The sequence below is a fragment of the Colletotrichum phormii genome (genome assembly GCF_030913505.1).
Source record: "Colletotrichum phormii strain CBS 102054 chromosome Unknown BDP81scaffold_14, whole genome shotgun sequence".
In the NCBI taxonomy this organism is placed as follows: Eukaryota; Fungi; Ascomycota; class Sordariomycetes; order Glomerellales; family Glomerellaceae; genus Colletotrichum; species Colletotrichum phormii.
In genome coordinates, this window is record NW_026851456.1 from 139,427 (window position 1) to 159,162 (window position 19,736).

At 53.9% G+C, this 19,736-nt stretch overlaps 7 protein-coding genes and 1 non-coding gene across 8 annotated transcripts; 3 read left to right on the forward strand and 5 right to left on the reverse strand.

The window, feature by feature from the left end:
* The first annotated feature begins 2,988 nt into the window (after positions 1-2,988).
* Positions 2,989-4,923, forward strand: BDP81DRAFT_482405 (major facilitator superfamily transporter). Its single transcript, XM_060595006.1, has 3 exons — positions 2,989-3,284; positions 3,346-4,349; positions 4,417-4,923. The coding sequence occupies exons 1-3, from the start codon at positions 3,131-3,133 to the stop codon at positions 4,762-4,764; spliced, it is 1,506 nt and encodes a 501-aa protein (XP_060443206.1). The 5' UTR covers positions 2,989-3,130; the 3' UTR covers positions 4,765-4,923.
* A 634-nt stretch (positions 4,924-5,557) lies between these two features.
* Positions 5,558-5,644, reverse strand: BDP81DRAFT_t226. Its single transcript has one exon. It is a non-coding gene; the product is annotated as a tRNA-Pro (tRNA).
* A 437-nt stretch (positions 5,645-6,081) lies between these two features.
* On the reverse strand, positions 6,082-7,122 carry BDP81DRAFT_462430 (uncharacterized protein; the record flags this gene model as incomplete). The annotated part of the gene is made up of 4 exons (XM_060593898.1): positions 6,082-6,275; positions 6,332-6,565; positions 6,621-6,746; positions 6,804-7,122. 4 exons carry the CDS (start codon positions 7,120-7,122, stop codon positions 6,082-6,084), a joined length of 873 nt encoding a protein of 290 aa, XP_060443207.1.
* Positions 7,123-9,244: 2,122 nt separating this feature from the next.
* Positions 9,245-10,921, forward strand: BDP81DRAFT_492591 (uncharacterized protein; the record flags this gene model as incomplete). Its single annotated transcript, XM_060595334.1, has 3 exons — positions 9,245-9,730; positions 9,795-9,863; positions 9,929-10,921. The coding sequence occupies exons 1-3, from the start codon at positions 9,623-9,625 to the stop codon at positions 10,919-10,921; spliced, it is 1,170 nt and encodes a 389-aa protein (XP_060443208.1). The 5' UTR covers positions 9,245-9,622.
* A 259-nt stretch (positions 10,922-11,180) lies between these two features.
* BDP81DRAFT_431616 (uncharacterized protein) lies at positions 11,181-12,184 on the reverse strand. The gene has a single exon (XM_060590691.1). It carries the CDS (start codon positions 11,841-11,843, stop codon positions 11,307-11,309), a length of 537 nt encoding a protein of 178 aa, XP_060443209.1. The 5' UTR covers positions 11,844-12,184; the 3' UTR covers positions 11,181-11,306.
* A 313-nt stretch (positions 12,185-12,497) lies between these two features.
* Positions 12,498-13,597, forward strand: BDP81DRAFT_324310 (Mov34/MPN/PAD-1 family protein; the record flags this gene model as incomplete). Its single annotated transcript, XM_060584877.1, has 2 exons — positions 12,498-12,522; positions 12,588-13,597. The coding sequence occupies 2 exons, from the start codon at positions 12,498-12,500 to the stop codon at positions 13,595-13,597; spliced, it is 1,035 nt and encodes a 344-aa protein (XP_060443210.1).
* Positions 13,598-15,847: 2,250 nt separating this feature from the next.
* Positions 15,848-16,572, reverse strand: BDP81DRAFT_50277 (uncharacterized protein). The gene has a single exon (XM_060595574.1). The coding sequence runs from the start codon at positions 16,516-16,518 to the stop codon at positions 16,039-16,041; it is 480 nt and encodes a 159-aa protein (XP_060443211.1). The 5' UTR covers positions 16,519-16,572; the 3' UTR covers positions 15,848-16,038.
* A 1,633-nt stretch (positions 16,573-18,205) lies between these two features.
* On the reverse strand, positions 18,206-19,655 carry BDP81DRAFT_50293 (uncharacterized protein). Its single transcript, XM_060595578.1, has 2 exons — positions 19,214-19,655; positions 18,206-19,150 (listed from the first exon to the last, which is right to left on the reverse strand). Exons 1-2 carry the CDS (start codon positions 19,452-19,454, stop codon positions 18,570-18,572), a joined length of 822 nt encoding a protein of 273 aa, XP_060443212.1. The 5' UTR covers positions 19,455-19,655; the 3' UTR covers positions 18,206-18,569.
* Between the last annotated feature and the right edge of the window lie 81 nt (positions 19,656-19,736).

The following is a 19,736-nucleotide window of genomic DNA, read 5'->3' on the forward strand; positions in this document are numbered from 1 at the left end:
TTGGAATCTTGCCACATATGCACGCTTTCCAAGTCAGAACCGATGCGCCGTGGCTTTGGCTACTGAGTTTCCAATCAGTATCCGGTAAATATCAAACGCTATGCGCGTTCAAGATACCTTTTGATTGCCAAACTGCTGATTTGAAAACCTGATTGGCATCACTTGATGCTCGAGCTTGCTTTGGCAAGAAGACTCCCAGGAGTAACAAAGGGCAAGTTCGCTCTCAAAAGGTAAAGGTGATGCCCTCAGTCGTTCCAATTCCCTGTTTCGAGTTTATGAAGATTTGTAAAAGGCGACGGCAGGTAAGTCGTCGAGGGAGGAGAAACAAGAGAAGGAATGCCGTTGTGATTGAGGGGAAGGGGGGATTCACCAGGTCAAGCTGGCAGATGCTCACCGACCCCCTTACAAACGGTTGGCTTTCTCTTCAAAAAGACTCTGCCAAAGTAAGTCAAGACTAGTCAGCGTTGAAGAAAATTACAATGCCTCCATCGGTTTTGGACTTGGACATCGAGACTTTCGATCCACCAACTTCTTCGAAAACTCGGATGATTTCGGAGAGAAAGCGAAGCAATAATTGGGCACCTCGTTTACGGATAGTTGAACCTTTTTCTTGGCCAGGTTGCAACAAGAGTTCCGAAGCTCGGGAAACTGCTCTAATCAGAACGAAGGAGTTGCCAACCTCCACGTGTGAATGTTGCAAAGATATTGGAGAGTAAGACTCCGATGTTACGGCTCGAACGGTCCAGCTGCAAGCCTCAACTCCCTCACCACCGCACGCCCTTGCCGATCGGCTCGGGGCGGACCCATAGATGCCCGCCGGGCAGCGGGTCCAGGCCCTGCAGTCACTTAGAGACAGCCCGCCGGCGCGCGCAGGCGGCCAACACTAAATAGTCATAGAGTTGACGCTTCTCCCGGGCGCCCACCTACGCACACCACACTGGCACACACTCGCAGAACACCATCTACAGGCCATGGAACACTATCGTCATTCCGGTTCCCGGAGTTGAAGATCAAGACCATAGACATGCCGCGCACTAGGTGAGAGCTAGCGGAGACACCGTGCCACATCCCGCGTTGTCGGTTTAGACGAGCTGCGAGCATGTGCGCCTAGCCTTGGCATGGAGCTGATCTATTGCTGTCAGCCTGTCACTGTCACTGTAGATGTCACACAGGTCAGATAGATCTAGTCCTTAGGTGCCGGCGGGCGGATAACCTCGAGCACAAGCCTATTCGTAGATGGCTCTGGCGTGTTGCCTATCGCGACCTTTTGCAACCATTCCCATACGACTCCCGTCATACTACGCGCTACTAAGGGTTAGGTGAACGTCTCCCTTCCACGGGCCACTGCCGAAGAATGGAGTTTTGGGACTTCTTCCCCGGTCGCAGACAGTGGAGGATGCGTGGATGGGCCCATATTGATCAAATGGCTTCGTGTAATCCCGCGCATTCAAACACACCGAGAACGACAGACACACACGAGGCGTCTTGGACCAAAAACGCTTGGAGTTGCCGTCGGCCGTGGCGTTTACTCGACTTCGACTCCTAGAAACCGTTATCAGCAGCAACGCCTCCAACATTGTGCCGCGACGCGGCAGCGTAGGTACACGAGTCAGATCCCCGACATCAGCGAGATGAGACGAACAGGTTTTTGGGTATGCCTTTTGCATCCCTTCATTTCGAGATTGAGTGAGAGTCCCCTTGAAAAAGGAGAGTATCCGAGAGGCACAGCTCGAAAAATGAGACGCAAAGAGCAAATCATACAAGGAACAACCCTCAGCTGTCAGGTCTGATTCGGGTCCCCGGCGATAGGAATGGGAGAATGGAGAACAAAATCGTTGTTGCAGTCGGGGGTGGGCTTGCCATCCATCATGCACGAGCCCGCTGCCGCCGCCGCCCCTTCAAGCGTTGAAGCGTGAAGCCGCGCCCCCCTTTCGGAGACCCACGGAGAACTCTTGAATAATATCCTCATGTCTTTGCATCTGCAGTCTTGGCAAGCGACAGGCTGACAGACAATCCGAGGAACGGAGTTCAATACCATCTTGAATCTTCGCCCCCAATTACAGGCTAACAAGCGTACGTAGACCTCGTGTTGTCTGCATTTGCTATTGCCCGTACCCGGAAATGCGGCAATTTGCGACTGGCTTCTAGTTCCCAAGCTGTCCTCAGCTGGGCATGTGTTGTCTTACTCTCTCGCTCTCTCTGTCTCTCTCTGTCTTCCCCGCTCAAACTAAGCCTTGTCTAACCATCTTGTTCTTTGTGGTGTTTCTGCAGCTCGAAATTTTTTGCAAGCCACCCCGAGAACCGGACGCACGGCAGTACGCCGAACATTGCCCAACTGAACCTGAACTAGTATGGATTCTTCGCAGGCTTGCAGGAATCTAGTCGTCTTCTGGAAAATGGTTCACGCGGTGCTAGCTTCCGACTCCGGGGTTCCCCCCTGAGCGGACGAGAGAGCCCAAGACGGAGGAGGACACTGACACAGGCCAGAACTTTTTTCTTGGTCGTTATCTAGAGTGATTCCGCTCTTCTGATTGGATGACACGTTATCTCCCCCGCCGGCATTTACATCTTGAATTTGACTTCAGTCTTTCGCAGACGCTTTAGTTTTGGGGGGTGTGGTCGACGACTCGACACTAAGACTGGAGGCCCCGAACAGTCGGGACAATTCCCACGCCACCACGCCCACCCTTTCACAGCCCTCAATTGGGTCTTTGATAGAGATAAGGTAACATTTTAGTTGTACAAATACCGTTTCTAAAACCAGATTGTCGCGGGGTCGTAGTGAATTATATGGGGATGCCACGGGTCGAAGTCGGGATGGATCGAACCATGTGGGCGGAACCCAAATGCAGTAGACACTAGAACGCAGGGGAGTTGAGCATCGACTTATAACAACCCGACTTCCCTCCTCGTTCGAAGGAGTCTCGAAAGCTTGCCCGAACCACAAGTCCATCAGCAACTTCTTCAACCATCCACCTCGCCGCTCACCAAAGCCGGCTTTCACAGGGCAATCCACCCAAACGGTGTCTGTCTCAACGGTCGTTGAATCTAGAGTTCAGCCCATCCCGCGATCGACCACCCTTCACCGAGGCCTCACCGAAAACCCAAAGTCTCATCCAGAACCGCAACGATGCCTGACTGGAAGGCCATGTTCGCCCCGGCGCCGTCCCTGGACGTGCCCGGCCTCGAGACCGTCGACCTCGCCGACAAGGAGATGGAGCGCCGCATCGTCCGCAAGCAGGATCTCAGAATCCTTCCCTGGATCTGCATCACCTACCTCCTGAGTACGTTTTGCTTCGACATCGATGAGGAGGAAGCCTTCATCCACTAACACGAACAAAATAGACTACCTCGACAGAGTCAATCTCGGCAACGCCCGCACCCTCAACAACGACAAGCCCGAAGACAACATCGTCACCATGCTCGACCTCACCGGCCAGCGCTACAACGTCGCCGTCGCCCTCTTCTTCGTCCCCTACGTACTCATGGAGTTCCCTTCCAACATCATGCTCAAGTACTTCTCCCCCTCCAAGTGGATCTCTCGCATCATGGTCTCCTGGGGCATCGTCACAATCTGCACCGCCGCCTGCACAACCTACGGCGGCCTCCTCGCCGTCCGCATCATGCTCGGCCTCGCCGAGGCCGGCTTCTTCCCGGGTATCATGATGTACCTCTGCTTCTGGTACAAGCCCGAAGAGCGCGCCACCCGCATGGCCATCTTCGCCTCCTCCGTCGCCGTCGCCGGCGCCTTTGGCGGTCTCCTCGCCACGGGCATCTCCTTCCTCAACCGCAAGGGCGGCCTCACGGGATGGCAGTGGCTCTTCATCCTCGAGGGCATCCCCGCCGTCATCGTCGGCGTCATGGTCTGGTTCATGCTCCCCGACTACCCCCAGACCGCCGCCTGGCTTACCCCCGAGGAGCGCGCCTTCGCCGTCAAGCGCCTCGGCCCCTTTGCGCCCTCCATGTCCGACAAGCACTGGGACAGCAAGGTCGCCAAGAAGACCATCATCGACCCCTACTTCTGGCTCTTCGCCGTCATGTACTTCCTCATGACCAACTCCCTCAACGCTTTCGGCTACTTCGCGCCCACCATCGTCTCCTCGCTCGGCTTCAAGGGATACAACGCCCAGCTGCTCACCGTCCCGCCCAACGTCTTTGCCATGTTCATCATCATTGGCAACTGTCTGCACAGTGACAAGACCAAGGAGCGCTCTCGCCACGTCATCGGTGCCCTGATCTTCGTCGCGACGGGATACCTCCTCCTGGCCATCGTCAAGCACTGGGGTGTGCGCTACCTTGCCGTATGCATCATCGCCTGCACCAACGCCGCCGTCCTCCCCTTCGTTGCTGTAAGTTCAAACCTCCAGACCCAGAAACCATTGAAGAGAGGTCATGTAAACTAATACGCAAAAACAGCACCGTACCGCAACCGTCCAGGGTTCCACCGCCACCGCGCTCGCAACTGGCGGCATGATCGCCATCGCCAACACGGGCGGCATCTCCGCCCCCTTCCTCTTCCCGAGCACCGACTCCCCCATGTACAGCATGGGCAACTGGACCATCTTCGCCTTCCTCGCCACTACCGCCATCCTCACCGGCTACGTCTGGTACGTCTTTGGCAGCCACTCGGGCTACAGGACCGGCACCAAGGACGCCGCTGGCAACCTCGAGGTCCTGGACGCCGGCGCCGGCGACCCCGATGAGCTCATGAACAAGAAGATGGGCATCGTGAGCGACCAGGACAAGAAGGATGAGGAGGCATAAGAGACAAAATGACCCCCCTCCCTGTTGTTTGCCTGAAGAGAAGAGAATTGGAGTGCTTTGGAAAAGGGATAGACTTTGGCGCGCGCGTTGGTTGTATGGATATAGAAACTGTTGATACCCCCGCTAGACAGCGGTCGCCTCACAAAGGCACAATGAAAGCTTATGTTGAATGTTTTACATCGACTCGTGGCCCATGTTTCCGTGATGTTTTCCTCGCTAGATCAACGACAAACAGTATTAAACGGGCGCGGAAAACACATGCCGAGAGGTAGGGGTGACAGGCGGCTAGATGAGGGGATCACGACTCTGGCAAAACAAAGTTTGGTACCACGGAGCGGAAGAAGAAACGAACCGCCAAGCCGGCCTACGGTAGCTGGGATCATTTCCATCTTGTGCAACTCGTGACGTGAACCGCGGGTTCCACGGTTCCAAGGGGTCGTGCCACTTAGCCAAGCCTGTCAAGAGTCTTGGGCGACAAGAAACTTCCGGCAACGACGTGCGCCGCGGCCCTCTTTACTTTGCATCCATCTTCTACGGCCGTCTCAGAAGCTTCGGTGCAGGGACAAGTCAAAAAGTAAATCGCGAATCTGGCCAGTCGTATCACGAGCAGTACCGCCTACGGTAGGGATTGACTCGCAACCATAACGGGATGTTTTGTAACCAGATTGTCAGTGCGCCCACCACCACAATTAGCCCGCGGATGTTGCAGACATGATGAAATCCTCGGAGGCAAAAGTACAACACACGAAGCGTTCACCACGATAATCCAGAACCTGAAAATGCAAAAGAATTGGGCCCTAACCAGGATTCGAACCTGGGACCTCTCCCAGACGTGTCGTGAAGACCCTAAGGGAGAATCATACCGCTAGACCATCAGGGCTGATTGGACATTGAACTGTTGCCAAGTGGCATTTGCTGCTGGGGGGTCCGGCCCAGAATTTGCATTATAGTTGACCAGGCAGCGGGAGCTAATGCAACTTAGTAGAAGATTAAGTCTGGCACCCCAAAACTCTTCTCAACCTTCAATTCCAAACTAGAACAAACTCAAGAACCTTCTGCATCCTCCCCGAGAAGATTTGGACAAGATTTGAGGCGAGGCGTCGACAGGAAACTCTGTTGAGGCTTTATTTGTCCTTTGGGGAAGTTGTATTCCGTTTGCGGTCTGCATTGCCGCCGGTATGCTTTTTTGTATGTATGAAGGTGTACCCTTGCTAATTTACCCTGTCCACCACCACCTTTCCCATCCCACGGGCAACTCAAAACTCATTCTCGATCCTTTCAACTGGGGGGGGGGGGGGAGGGAGGGGTGCCGAAAGCCTATTCCTCGTTCTCAAACGTCACTGAATGGGTCAGCGCCCAGTCGCGGACGTCGTTGAAATTGCGGCAGGTGTGTAGCGTGCTGAAGTCGGGCCAGTGGCCCTCGAGTGGGAGATCCGGGTACATCTTGAACGTGAAGACGCCAATGTCGGCTTCGCACATCAGGTTCAGCCTCAGGGCTTCAATGCAGTGGTCTAGAGGATGGATAGTTAGCATGGCTCGGCTCTCGCTGAAATTCATCATGACTTACTCAGATGTCCTCTCAAGTCCTTGTGCTCAACGGCCACGTCGCCGCCGACCTCTTTCCTTGAGTAGTACTCGGGGTACGTAGCTTGACGGAGCAGGTTCAGGCAGTGAAGCTGGTGGAACACCTCGAGGCCGACGCGGTATCCCTCCTCGCCCGTAACGGCGTTGGTGGTCTTGATTGACTTGGGATCGAGGCCGAGCTTGTCCAGCTCGGCGCGCGAGATCATCTGGTCGCCAACTACACCTTGTTAGTTCATGTTATCCCATCGCCCATCATCGCAGAGGTTTCCTACTGTTGTTTGTGATGTGATCCCATGCGCGATCGATCTCGTATCCAGCACCAACGAACGGTGACCAGTCCATGATGGGGGTCAGGTTGTACCTCTCGGTGTGGTACTTGATGATTCCTGCAGCAGGGGCTATGAACTGTCAGCCAAGATGAAGAGCTCTATAGGCATTCAGGCGATGATTCTTACACCATGATGAGTACTTCTCCGTCACCCATGTATCGTCCTTATTGGTGTTGCCATAACGCAGGCAAAATGATGCAGCGAACAGCGTGACAGACGTCATCAAAAGCACGGCGTGGAGAGCCCAAGGCCAGTACCGCAGGAGCCGGCGCGCCTTCTCTTTACACGGGTGCTCATCGCCGAGCCTCATCCGCCTCCAAGCCGGTTCGTTTCCTGCTGTGGCAGTCTCTACGTTTTCCGTACTCTCCGTGTTGAGGCTTCCGGCGAGACTCTCGACTTCCTCCTCCTCGTAGGGTACGGACTGGTAGACCTTTTCTGAAGACATGATTATAAAAGAAGGAGGAACCCTCTCAGTGGCAAGGTAGTAGCACCGAAGGTTAAGTTGGAGCACGCCAGGTGCCTTATTAAAAAGAATAGAAGGCGAAAGAAGGGATGCTGTATCGAAGTTGACAGCAAGATTGGTACAACGACGTCAAGTCGGGTATAGAAACGGATGATGGGAATTGAAAGTGACCAAACAAAAATAAGAGACAAGAAGGAGAATGGTAGAGTGGTATGCACAGAATGGGGAGAAGGGAGGGGGAAACAGTTCGAGGCAAGGCCAGCAGCTGTCTGAGAAGGTAAGAAGAGACGAGTGCCAAGACGATCGCTTCGGGCGCGGAAAATCAGATTACCAAACTAATGGGTGATCACAGACGGTCCAAGTCGATGAGTTCGATGGGGTGGGAGACTCGGGAGAGAGCACGGGCAGAGGCAGCGTCAGCGAGAGAGTCTAGAGAGAACGCGCAACTATGTCCCAACTCGAACATGACAGGCACTTCGACCTTGGGAGGACCCGTCGCCCAAGACCGAGGAGGAAAAGTCGCCGTCTGGCAGGTGGGTGCAATGCAACCTCGCCCCGTTGGATAATTGGGATCCATGGACCATAGTGGCATAGGCTCTGGATAGTCGGATGGAAATTGCCAGCCAGCGAGATGTCATCCAGCCACCAGAAACGTTTGGGCTGTTTGACCTTCGTTGCGAAGTTGCGGCACAGGCCATGAGGCCGATCATCCCAAGCAAGAATAGACGAGACAGACGAGGCTGACTCCGTCACAGCCGGGGTGGGAATGCAAGTCGACTCGTCGAGTACAACTTGCACGAGTCTTAGTCAAGTGTGCCATGGGCATACTCGTACAGGTTGGTGTGCACTGATGATAATAGATGGCGGAAATAATTAGCCGCTCTCGTCCAATGACCACGGCGTGATTGGGCTACCCCTTGTTGGTGAACAATCCCATGAACGGGATTTCGTGCAGTCTTGGTAACATCTGCAGGGCTACTCATGTCAGGTCTAGTCAAGCCCTGGCTCTTGTATCCTTGTCTCCATCCCAGCGGCAGCCCTTCTCCTCGAGGAATGAGAGAGCTGAGAACCTTCTGCCCATAAAGAAGAGTTGAAGAGAGAGAAGCAACAAAAAGGGGCCCCCGGTAATGGCCAAGCTGAGGCGTTGGTGCGGTGTCTCAGAACAGGGGCGTGTCGAAACGCGGAGTTTGGTGAGACGGGGTGTGGCTTGCGGGGGACATCCCACGACCAGTCACCACGTTCCAGCGCCTCCAGCCCATCCCACAGGGGAGGCACCGACCACTCATGAACGCCGCAGCGCGCCAGGGAAGAGCTCGGGCCGCCTATGAGGCTCAAAACCCGGCAACTTGATGCCGCATGGTTCCTGAATATCCACCACTACAGGACACCAACAACACTGGTTGAGTGGTCGGTTTTGAGTCGGTACGGAGTATTACTCTCATTCCCAGGTTCGGTTTCTGTCAGGTCTTGGCATTCTGGGACTGTGGCTGTATCAGAGATCCCTTGTGCGGCTCATTCTTCCACAGGAGATGGGTGATGGATCATCACCGGGCCACCCTACCAGCGTATTTCCCCGACACACGGCGGCGTCGCGAAGACCTTCCATAACGTGCTGTCGATTAGGCTTAGCATCAGATCGTGTTGGGGTCTGTCGAAGGAGACGCCAGGCACAATGAGAGAACACCCTCGGCTTTTCCCTGTGTGCCCCCAGTCTGCTGACCGCCCAGGGTAGTCTTGGAACTTCTTGGAACTGAAACTGCAAGCGAGTCCAGTACCGCAGCCATGTTCATGTCTAAAGGGAATAAGGTAGTATGCTTGTTGTTCTCATTGCTTGTTACGAGGAGTATACGAGCTTGCGAAGTGGAGGAAGAGGACCACAACGATACCGCAAGCGCGGGATTCGGCTCACATCCCAGTCCAGGACCTCCCCTCCAGCCTCCCCGCGTCCAGCATATTCGTGCTGTTCGACATCATCAGCGTAGCCCCGACGAGTTTTGAACGAGTCCCATCTTTTGCGGCTAGCTCAGTCCGAGCAACCATCGCAAGCCGTCATAGCCCATGGCCCTGTCTCTCCACCCTCTTTCAGACCCTTTCCATCTGGATTCCCGACTCTGAGACGTTTCTGGTCCTACGCGGCAGGCCGATCAAAGTTTGACGCCTTCTAGTCGAGGCCCTTTTCGTCCAAACTTGGGGCTTCAACCCATGCCTTCGTCACTTAGTCGAATGGAGACTTGCGAATGGATCAAGTGCCGTGCCAGAAGGGGGGGGTGCCTTGTCAACTTGCTGTGGAGGGACGAAAAGCAAAGGTCTTTGAGCAAGATATAATATCTTCTCAAACCCGCTCATCAGCCCACCATTGCCTGACCATCCGTACATCTCATTCCATTGTTGGCCCCTGATCGCTTGACGCGACCCTTCATTCCTTTCTCTTGTAATCCAGTTGCTGTCATTTGCTGCCGGTCAGCCAATCATTCTTTTCAAGATGCACTACCCATCCTTTGGCCACTTCCTCTTGGCGAGCATCCTTGCCGTCCAAGGTGTTCAGTCTTTCAACCTCATCCCCACGGGTCAGGTCGCCAGACGCTATGTAGTAAGTTCACCTCCACGACGAGTCTAAACTGTGGGAACGCGAGGACTAATGTGAGGTTAAATAGGCTCCCGCCTTGGCACTCGCCATGCCTGCCCTAGCTGCGCCGCAGGCCGCCAGCATCGAGGCTCGTGAGGTAAGATTTAATCTGCTCAAATGTGCTCATGTCAAAGGGTTACATATACTGACACGTTCACCTAGCCTCACCACCGCGGCAAGAAGACTAAGAAGACTAAGAAGGCCAAGGCCGCTAAGCGCGAAGAGTCTGCTGTTGATGAGGCCCTTGAGGCCCGTGATATCGAGGCTCGTGAGCCCCACCACCGTGGCAAGAAGACCAAGAAGACGAAGAAGGCGAAGGCCGCCAAGCGCGATGAGTTCGCTTCCGAGGATGCCATCGAGTCTGCCGAGCACGAGATTGAGGCCCGCGAGCCTCATCACCGCGGCAAGAAGACCAAGAAAACCAAGAAGGCGAAGGCCGCTAAGCGTGAGGAGTCTGCTGTCGATGAGGCCCTCGAGGCCCGCGACGTCGAATCCCGCGAGCCTCACCACCGCGGCAAGAAGACGAAGAAGACGAAGAAGGCGAAGGCTGCTAAGCGCGACGAATCCGCCGTCGACGAGGCCCTCGAGGCTCGTGACATCGAAGCCCGCGAGCCCCACCACCGTGGCAAGAAGACCAAGAAGACGAAGAAGGCGAAGGCCGCCAAGCGCGATGAGTTCGCTTCCGAGGATGCCATCGAGTCTGCCGAGCACGAGATTGAGGCCCGCGAGCCCCATCACCGCGGCAAGAAGACCAAGAAAACCAAGAAGGCGAAGGCCGCTAAGCGTGAGGAGTCTGCTGTCGATGAGGCCCTCGAGGCCCGCGACGTCGAATCCCGCGAGCCTCACCACCGCGGCAAGAAGACCAAGAAGACCAAGAAGGCGAAGGCCGCTAAGCGTGAGGAGTCCGCCTCCGACGACGCCGCTGAGCACTCCGTCGAGACCCGCGAGCCCCACCACCGCGGCAAGAAGACGAAGAAGACGAAGAAGGCCAAGGCCGCGAAGCGCGACGAGTTCGCTTCCGAGGACGCCGCCGAGCACGCCGTTGAGACTCGTGAGCCCCATCACCGCGGCAAGAAGACCAAGAAGACCAAGAAGGCCAAGGCCGCGAAGCGCGACGAGTACGCCGCCGTTGAGGCTCGCGCTTTCACCGCCTAAGGGGGTTGTCCAACATTGGCAGATATGGGGGGCCAACAACTTAATGCTCTGACCAGGGCAACCCTTGAGTTCAGACGACCGCCAGTTCTCCTTGTATCTAGAGTCCGAAATTCACAGCAAATCATCAAGTTCGGATTCGTTTGACTGGTTCGCGTTCGCAAACAAACTTGGCCAATGCTGTGTTGTGTAGACTAGAAAATCAGCTTCTCATTTTTCCATATATTTTTAACAGTAATAATGACAGTACCAAAGTGCGCACCTATTCTCTTTGGCCCAAACATGTCCTTGGTCGTGCGTCGTTGACCGTGAAACTCTACTGCCGTCGCAAGGCCGGCAAGACATCGGTCTGATTCTTCTTAGTTTTTTTCCTCTTTCGCTGCTTGCATCAACCGCAACGTGTTGCGACGAAATTAGTGTTTCGCCTCAAAGTCATTCCTGACGTTGGGATGATGTCGAAACATCTCGGAGCCGGACCGGCCGCCCACCGCGGAGGCGGGGTGACTGGGACAACCCTCGCTATCGCGCTCGTAATGTCCGTACGGGGGATGCGAAAGCAGCGGAGACCCCGATCAAGATCCCATAGACTGGTTGACGGACGTCCACGCTGGAATACGCGCAAAAGAGACCCGGGACTGGCGATATCCGAAAATGCCATGACGTGTGTCGTTTGTTGGAGCCACTTGACCCAGCGACTTGGAGGCTCACGGGTTCCCACCTTGCCAAGAGTTGCTGTTCGAACGTGATCTACCAGGGGCGCCCAGTGATTCGTTTCGGAAAGGATCATTGCCAGGAACTGCGAGTCTTGGGTCGCAACAACTCGTAGAGGATCGCTTTCGGTCCTTTCCCCAAGAACCCCCGTGATCTTTTGCCCATCTCCCGCTGATTTGTACCATCGATTGAGCCGTGGATCATGGACGGCCATCTCCCGAACTAGTTCCACTTGGCAGTTCTCAACTTCATCGCAATGTCAGTATGTAGCCACATGGAAATAGCAGACGAGACGGGAGGCCTGAGCATAGCCGAAAGTTCGAATCTCCAATTCCAATTGCTATGTCTCGCGGCCATGTGCCGATTCTTTTCTTACTTTGCTCAAATTCTCAAAGGTCAAAGCAAACCGTCATCTCGTCTGCTGCGTTCAAACCGCAAATTCCGGCTGGATCCGTGCCAGCTTATCGAGACCGAAGCCAGAATTCTGACTGAAATCTGTCCGTCGTTTCTCTTTTCATTGTATACGAACATCGTCTTTCCTGGGTTTGATGTGAGCCATTGTCTAGCTGGTATTCGCCGTAGTGATGGTGTGTGAGAGGTGTCGTCGTGAGGTCTTGATAACTCAGGTCCTAATTGGCTTCACGAGTGCGTGGCTCTCCAAATGTGGGTCGCAAAGGCTTATGTAATGCACCCATTGATGTGATAGCTTTATCTTATCGATTAGATACAGCTGAGGCACCTGGATGGTGGGGTAAGTGCCTGTAGGCTGTCACCACCCTGGTCTCCAACCTTCCCGTGAACCGTCGCCATCACTTGCCAACGACATCTCCTGCAATCAAAGCTGCTCACACAAAGACGAGCAGTCAAGATGGAGACAGCTCTCAAGTCGTGGGGTATGTTCCGAACCCCTTGCACTGTTGCCATTGTCGCGCCAACCCCAGCTGACCACCTGCCATAGAGCTCGACAACAACGTAAAGTTGGTCGACACCAAACGCGACGCCCTCTACAACCTCGACCTCGATGCCCAGAAGGAACAGATGAACGCACGCCCCTGGGCCGCGAACCCGAACCACTTCAAAAATGTACGCATAAGCGCCGTGGCTCTCATCAAGATGGTAATGCACGCCCGTTCCGGCGGCAACCTCGAGGTGATGGGTCTCATGCAGGGCTATGTCAATGGCGACACTTTCATCGTCACAGATGCCTTCCGGTTACCCGTCGAGGGAACAGAGACGCGCGTCAACGCCCAGGGCGATGCCGAAGAGTACATGGTCGAATACCTCAGCCTCTGTCGTGAGCAGGGCAGGATGGAGAACGTCGTCGGATGGTACCACTCCCACCCGGGCTACGGCTGCTGGCTGTCCGGCATCGACGTCGGCACCCAGGCGCTGCAGCAGCAGTTCCAGGAACCTTTCCTCGCCGTCGTCATCGACCCCGACCGCACCATAAACGCAGGCAAGGTAGAGATTGGTGCCTTCCGGACGTACCCCGAAAACTACATTAAGGAAAAGGAGGGCGGAGCCAGTGGCAGTGGCGTCACCAGCGACGGATGGCAGGAAGTCCCGCTGGCGAAGGCAGCAGAGTTTGGCGCCCACGCGAACAAGTACTACAGCCTCGAGGTGTCCCACTTCAAGAGCACGCTTGAGTCCCAGATGCTGGAGCTGCTGTGGCACAAGTACTGGGTGCAGACGCTAAGCCAGAGCCCGCTCATCACGAATCGCGACTATGGAAACAAGCAGATGCTCGATCTCGCATCCAAGATCAAGGAGACCACGACGCAGGTCGCTCGCCAAGGACGTAGTGCGCCGGGCGCGGGTGGTGTCGGCGCGGCTAGCAAAAAGGTCGATGGACTGCTCGAGAAGCTTGTCAAGGACAGCAACACCGTGGCGATGCAGGAGCGGACTGGTCTCGTTGCGATGGAGGTCAAGAAGAAGATTTTCAATGACGTGAGCGCGAACGCGTCATGAGATGGGTAGAAATTTCGCTTTGTTGCTTAGCCTCAATACGGGTTTTCACGAGGCCCCGGGCATGATAGATGGCGTTCAGAGGATAGGTTGGGCGTTGGCCCCGAAATGAAGACATGATTTTGAGCCATACCTACTGCTGTGATATTATTATTGGCTGCATCGAAGTTTTTCTGGTGTTTTTGCACGACGCCTGTCAAGCCATCTAACTTTTCCATAGCTGTTTGTCATATCAAGACAGTATGGCTTCAGCTGCACCACAATCCTGATTCGTGGGCCAACTTTCGTGTGAAGACACACCTGGCTTCTTTAGTCGTGACATGTGATGACGTTCGGATGGCATGTTTCAAGGGCTCAAGGTGACTTCAAATTCACTTCTCATTCAAGACGGACATCGGAGACCGAGTGACAGCACTAACGACCTGATGTGTCCATCGGGTTCCCTGGTCGGATTCATGAACGAAGGAGTTGTCTTTCCTAACTGGATGGGCTAGAGTGTGCTTAGCAGAGAGCGAGACGGTACCTTCACTCATCGGCCATCGCGTGAATGTAGCTGATATTACCTTACTACGGCCTCGGCTCCAAGAAACTCTTCCAGTCCTCTCTCGCTCCTACCTACCACGCTCTACCCATATGCCTCTCGCGGAGAGGGATGCACCCAATCCTAATCCTTCCCTAAAACTAGATTTCGTGACATTTGGTTGCCCCTCATTATCACACATTCTCTTGAGAAAATCGAGTCGCCTAAACATCAACGTACGAAACCGGTCGAGCCCATCGATGCAGCACCATACCTCCAGTAGAAGCATGTCCTTCGCCATCACATTGCCAACGTCTCTTGATCGGGCCCTCAGCTGCTTTGTGAGACCTAGAAACTTGCTCGTAGATTCATGGCCAAATTCGTCCGTCTTGAAGATAAACACCAAAGACAAGTTGCGCTGCGAGAGGTCTCCAGCTCGGCAGTCCCCAAAGATATCGCTCAAGAAGTTGATCTCGCCACATTCAGCGAGAAAACCCTCTCAGACATCGACGGCTCTCTTGATTCAATGGGAGGTTTCCGAAGACACTGGATGAGCAACGACGAGCAAAGATAGGATATTTGTGGTAAGAAAGGGATCATTTTTTGGAAGCGCAAACGAGATAGACGTAATTCGGGGGCGATTAACCAGGCAAGGCGGTGTCAGCAGATGTTGCGGGCTCATAGTCCCAGGCTCTACGAGATCTCCTTGCTTGAGGTTCCCGAGATAAATGTTATCCCTGACAGGCTCGAGACCGTGAACGCCTTCAGCTTCTAGTCTATCGAGTGTTAGCTGGACTGATAGCATTGGATTTCTGGGTAGGAATCACAGGCCCTCATTTCCCGTCACCTTTATCAAGGCCAGAAGTTCTGATCACTTTGAGCTTCCACAATAGCGGACGCCCTCTGAATAGACAGCGAAAGAATCACGCCGCAACACGAATACATTCGCATCCTATCAAGTTCTGGCTATTTGCCAACCAACTTCTCGCAATCCCTTTTCTAGATCGCCCGTACACCTGTGGACCCGACTTTGACTTTATGTGTCGAAGGACGATCATGGCAGTCCACTCGCTACCAAGTTTGCATCCCCAGAGGCAATCTACCTGAATGTTAGAAGATCAAGACCTACAAAGACGTGGCTGCGGAACCAAAGTATCAGCACAAGTGGATTCTGACGTGTCTGGAAACGTCGTTCACTGAGACCCATCGGAGACATCATAAAGATCTTGCGTGGGGCTTTAATCGCAATGCTAAGATGATTGAGATCTATACAGGAGTAGTAGGCGGAGCTTCGACGATCAAAACCATCCCCTCGACACGAAGATGAGCTCCCACATCCTCTTTTTTCCATCTGCCTCATCGGCAGTGCTCTCAGAAAAGGTGAATAGCATACCAGGGAAGCCTAATCATCTAATACCGTCTTCCGGCCGCGGCTCAGATATAACGTCACCATCTTGCCAACTCAACCATGACGTAGAAAAGCCGCGGTCTCTCGAAGGCAAGAAAGTCGTCCCGAACAGACTAGAGTGCAGTGCTCTATGATATCTCGGAAAGAGACGGGAATCGTCGTCGTATATCAACAACAAATACTACTTCATCAAATAGCAAGACGCCTACTGCCTCAACTCTCACGAGCCCTACAAAGGCCGAGGGAAACACTTTCCAAAGTATCACTCACCTAGTCCCAATGTTCCCGCAAGCTTATAACCCCTACCTTCAAGACCTTCCTTATGCCAACCGATACAAGTCAGCGATAGCCCAGGCCTCGAGACCCTGACTCTCCTCATCTAAACCAACCTCTTCCTTCGTAACCTAATCGCACCGCGTAGAGATCCCTCCTCTTACATCAGCACCATTCCCCAACAACGACAGCAAAAATACCGTCATCGGCTTCGTCCATCTCTCGTTCGCAGGCAGCGTGTTATCAACCCCGCTGATACCCAACACACGTCGATGCCCGTCCTGGTAGCACACAACTCAATAACTCCAGAGCCCACGATGTCTCCCCAGCATCGTCCGCAGAAACCCCATCCTCTCGGTCCCGCGTGGAAGACATGACTACCCAGACCTGGACCGTCCTCCACAAAGACAGTTTTCGGTCTCGTCCATATCCCATCTCAAAAGCCCGCGTCTGACGTCGTCGTCGAAGCAATCGTGGCACAAGGTCGTCCCCCTCGCCCAGTAGTTCCTTTCGGCATTCCCTCCTCTTGTCAATACCCCAACCTCCTCCCCTTCCTGGTCCATTAACAACTCCCACCATATTTTGCAACAGCATAAGCTGGTCTCCCATGCTCTTCACCCAAATCCAATTCCATCCCTGCACAGCCGCTTTGCTATTGTCGTCATCGTTCGCGGGGGAAGGGGCTTTTCGTCGTGATGATGCGTAGCCAAGGCGATCGATCATGTATCAATCACCTCCCATACTCCTCTGACCACGACCTCGGCCCCAGAACCTCAACCAAATATTCTCCCAGAAACCCGTATCTTGCATCACGAGGCAAGTCACCAGAACAAAACGATGAATCTGAAGAGGTACAAAAGGGGGAAATGCCCTCCCCTAAATACGTGCTCTCTCCCCCTCCTTCTCCAAGTACACCACCCGTCCCCAAAATGTCGCCATCAAGAAAGAACATGTAAACACCATCCTCGCATCACCTCGCGCAATCCACGCCACCAAACTCTCACTCTGTACACTCTTTGTAACTCCCCGTAACACCAATACTAGTCTCCCGATACATCCTCAAACCCATCACGCAACTCAGACTAGAATCTACATGTACCCAAACCCTCCATCGAAAGCCATGAACCGTTCGCCCGGTCGAAGGTACACACCATCACCATCCCCATCGCCGCCACCCTCTCGTCCCGTCCCGCTCCCCGCAGTCACACCCATCACATCAACACACCAAAGATCTAAACGTCCATCTCGCATACTTCGTACCCATCCGCCGCTCACCGCCTCACCAATCACGCCAAGCACCAATAAGTCCCTACGTGCCTTATCTGCTATCCAGTACTCCATACGGAGTACTCGTACTCCGTAGATACAAAGGTAAGAAACAAGTTACCCTGACTAGCCCAACCCCGTCACCCAATATGCTCCCCGAAACTCAAAAATCGCCTTCCTGACTCTTACCGCAGCAATAGGTATCGGACTCCTCTTTGTCTCTGCCCCTACTCCGTAGAGAAATACCAATCCACCTTCTTCACAATCCCTCATCCATAACCCTCCATACATAACCGTCCTCACTAATCCCACCGTACCCTCTCCCTCTTATTCATCCCAGCAAACCTTGTTCCCGTTGACCCTACGCACATACCTAGCGCGGATGGAAAATGTCGCGAATCACAATGTATCTATCAAATCTCAAGATTTCCTTCTGTATTCACAAACGTACAACCATTGTGTAAAAATTCCATCGCTAAAGGCAGAATATCCTCTTCAGTTATCCTTAGTCTGTACGAAAACACACAAAGGTAGTGCGGCAGGTAGGCATCCACAAGGCACAAACACGTTGAGCCTCAATCCACTGGACATATCCAAACCACAATCACACACCTCACGCGAGAATTTCAACGACTTCCCTCACCCGTCTATAACCGCCACGGGCCCGAAAAGTGCCCATCATTTCAACACATCACCACGTGCTCAATTCCCTCATCTCATCATAATGCACAAAAGTCTGCCCCTAGTCTACCTGAGGAAGGTATTCAATTTTTTCTCATAGTCAAATCTCACAACACGAAAGAAAAACAAAGGTTCCCCGCGGTTACTAGCAGAGATCCAAAAGTCCCTTCAGTCCAGACGTTCAAACCCCTACATCCTTACCGCCTTCCAGATCCCCTTCCAACGACCGAAGCTTAACCTCCAAGGCTCCAAAAAGCCTCCTTCACCTCCTTCTCAAAAAGGCAGTCGGCAAGCACGAACCGAAGGGGGAGTCGGGACCGATAAGAAAGCCCAGTCCAGCCAAGGAACATCCCAACCTCCTTCTAGAAGGCCACGATGTCGGTTGGCTCCATATTACGTTGTACCGTGTACGAATAGAAAATTGGCAGGAGAGAGAGAGAGAATGAAAAAAAAAGAGTGTGAGCAAGGCTCCGCTAAAGAAGCGGGCAGCGCGCAAGGAAATGAGAAATCACCCGCGGATCCCTGCATCCCAAGGTAGACTTACACCCACCGGAGCCCTGTGCAAAGTTCACCGTCAAGTCCTTGCTCTTCTGAACCTCACGCCCCAAGGATTGACCGTAGGGCTTTCCTTATCCATACGATGTTGACCGTATTCTTTGGTTGTCAACAAATTGCTTTCCTAGACATCGTAAGAAAACTTGCAAGGATGCTTCTCATCCCCCTCTTCGGAGCGCCCGCAAGAAGGACCCCCCTACTATGTAATTACCTCGAACTGCTCTGGTTGACTGGTTCTCCCTGGAACACCACATGGGAGTTTCTGGGACCCCTTAAAATTGTCCCTCAACACGTAACAATATCCATAAAACCCTTGAGGAATGAAGGCCACAAGGCACAGAAACCGTGATGACTGACAAGCCCCGGTAACCGTACACCGTATCCGTAGACATAGCAGCGCAGATACCAACCATCGTCGCCACAGCCATGTGCAAACGGGCGCACCATCGCGTAACGCGCGACGTCCCGAGCGGATCCCGACGATTTGGTAACATCATCTGCAAGGAGGTGGCGAACTTTTCCCGCACTGGGCTGCGGCCACAAAAGAACATGCTCACTCTGTGCGAAGTATCCGTACGAATACAGATACTCTGGAGACTGGAGAACGCTCTAGAGTCGGGACTCCTGGAGACTGGAGCCCTATCCGTGAACTTCCACATTCCGCATTCTCTTTGGGCAATTGGTGGCATCAATGGCTGCCAACTGCCGAGGCGTGGCGGCCCCGAGCGCACAAGTGCACAAAGTGGAATTATTGTGTTCAGTGTTTGCACTCTGTGGCCTGCCTTTGCACTCCCGAATCCCGTAGGCTGGCGGCTGTTCCAAGCCGGGCTTCGCTTGTCTCTCGGACATGGAGCTGTCAAAATGTCAGTGTTTCCGGCCCGCGTGTGTGCTACTGGAAAAAATGAAGACTACTAACCTAGGTAATTCCGAAAGTGAGAATCAAAATAGCCCCCACCACCAGGTAGCGTAGGGCATCGTCGTCCGACAAGTCCGATAGTATGTCGGTCCGCCGACTGGAAGCGAGCGCGACTTGGCAAGAGAAGACAGACAAGACATGCCAGTCGTGAGCCACGTCTTCGGCTTGGCCGCATCTGCCCTTCTCTGCGGTGAATGATGATCCGCAGCCCAACCTCAATTTCTCGATACTTCTGCCACATGTGAGCGTGACTTGGGCGACTTGACCGCCTGTCTGTCCACCCCGGTCATATTGTCGCAATTTCGCACGCTCTATCCGTATATTTGCGCCAGCTGTAGCCAGCCCAGCCAGCAACCCCTTTCAAGGCGGTCAGCAGTTTGTGTCTGGCGGTTGCTCTGCACCCACCTGGCAGGCTGGCATTGCTCCAAGTAAACATTGGGGTTAGGCCTCTATGCATCAGTGCGTTTTGTGACCCTTGTTCGCGCAACGTGTTCCTGGGCTTTGCGGCTTGCCCTGCATAAAG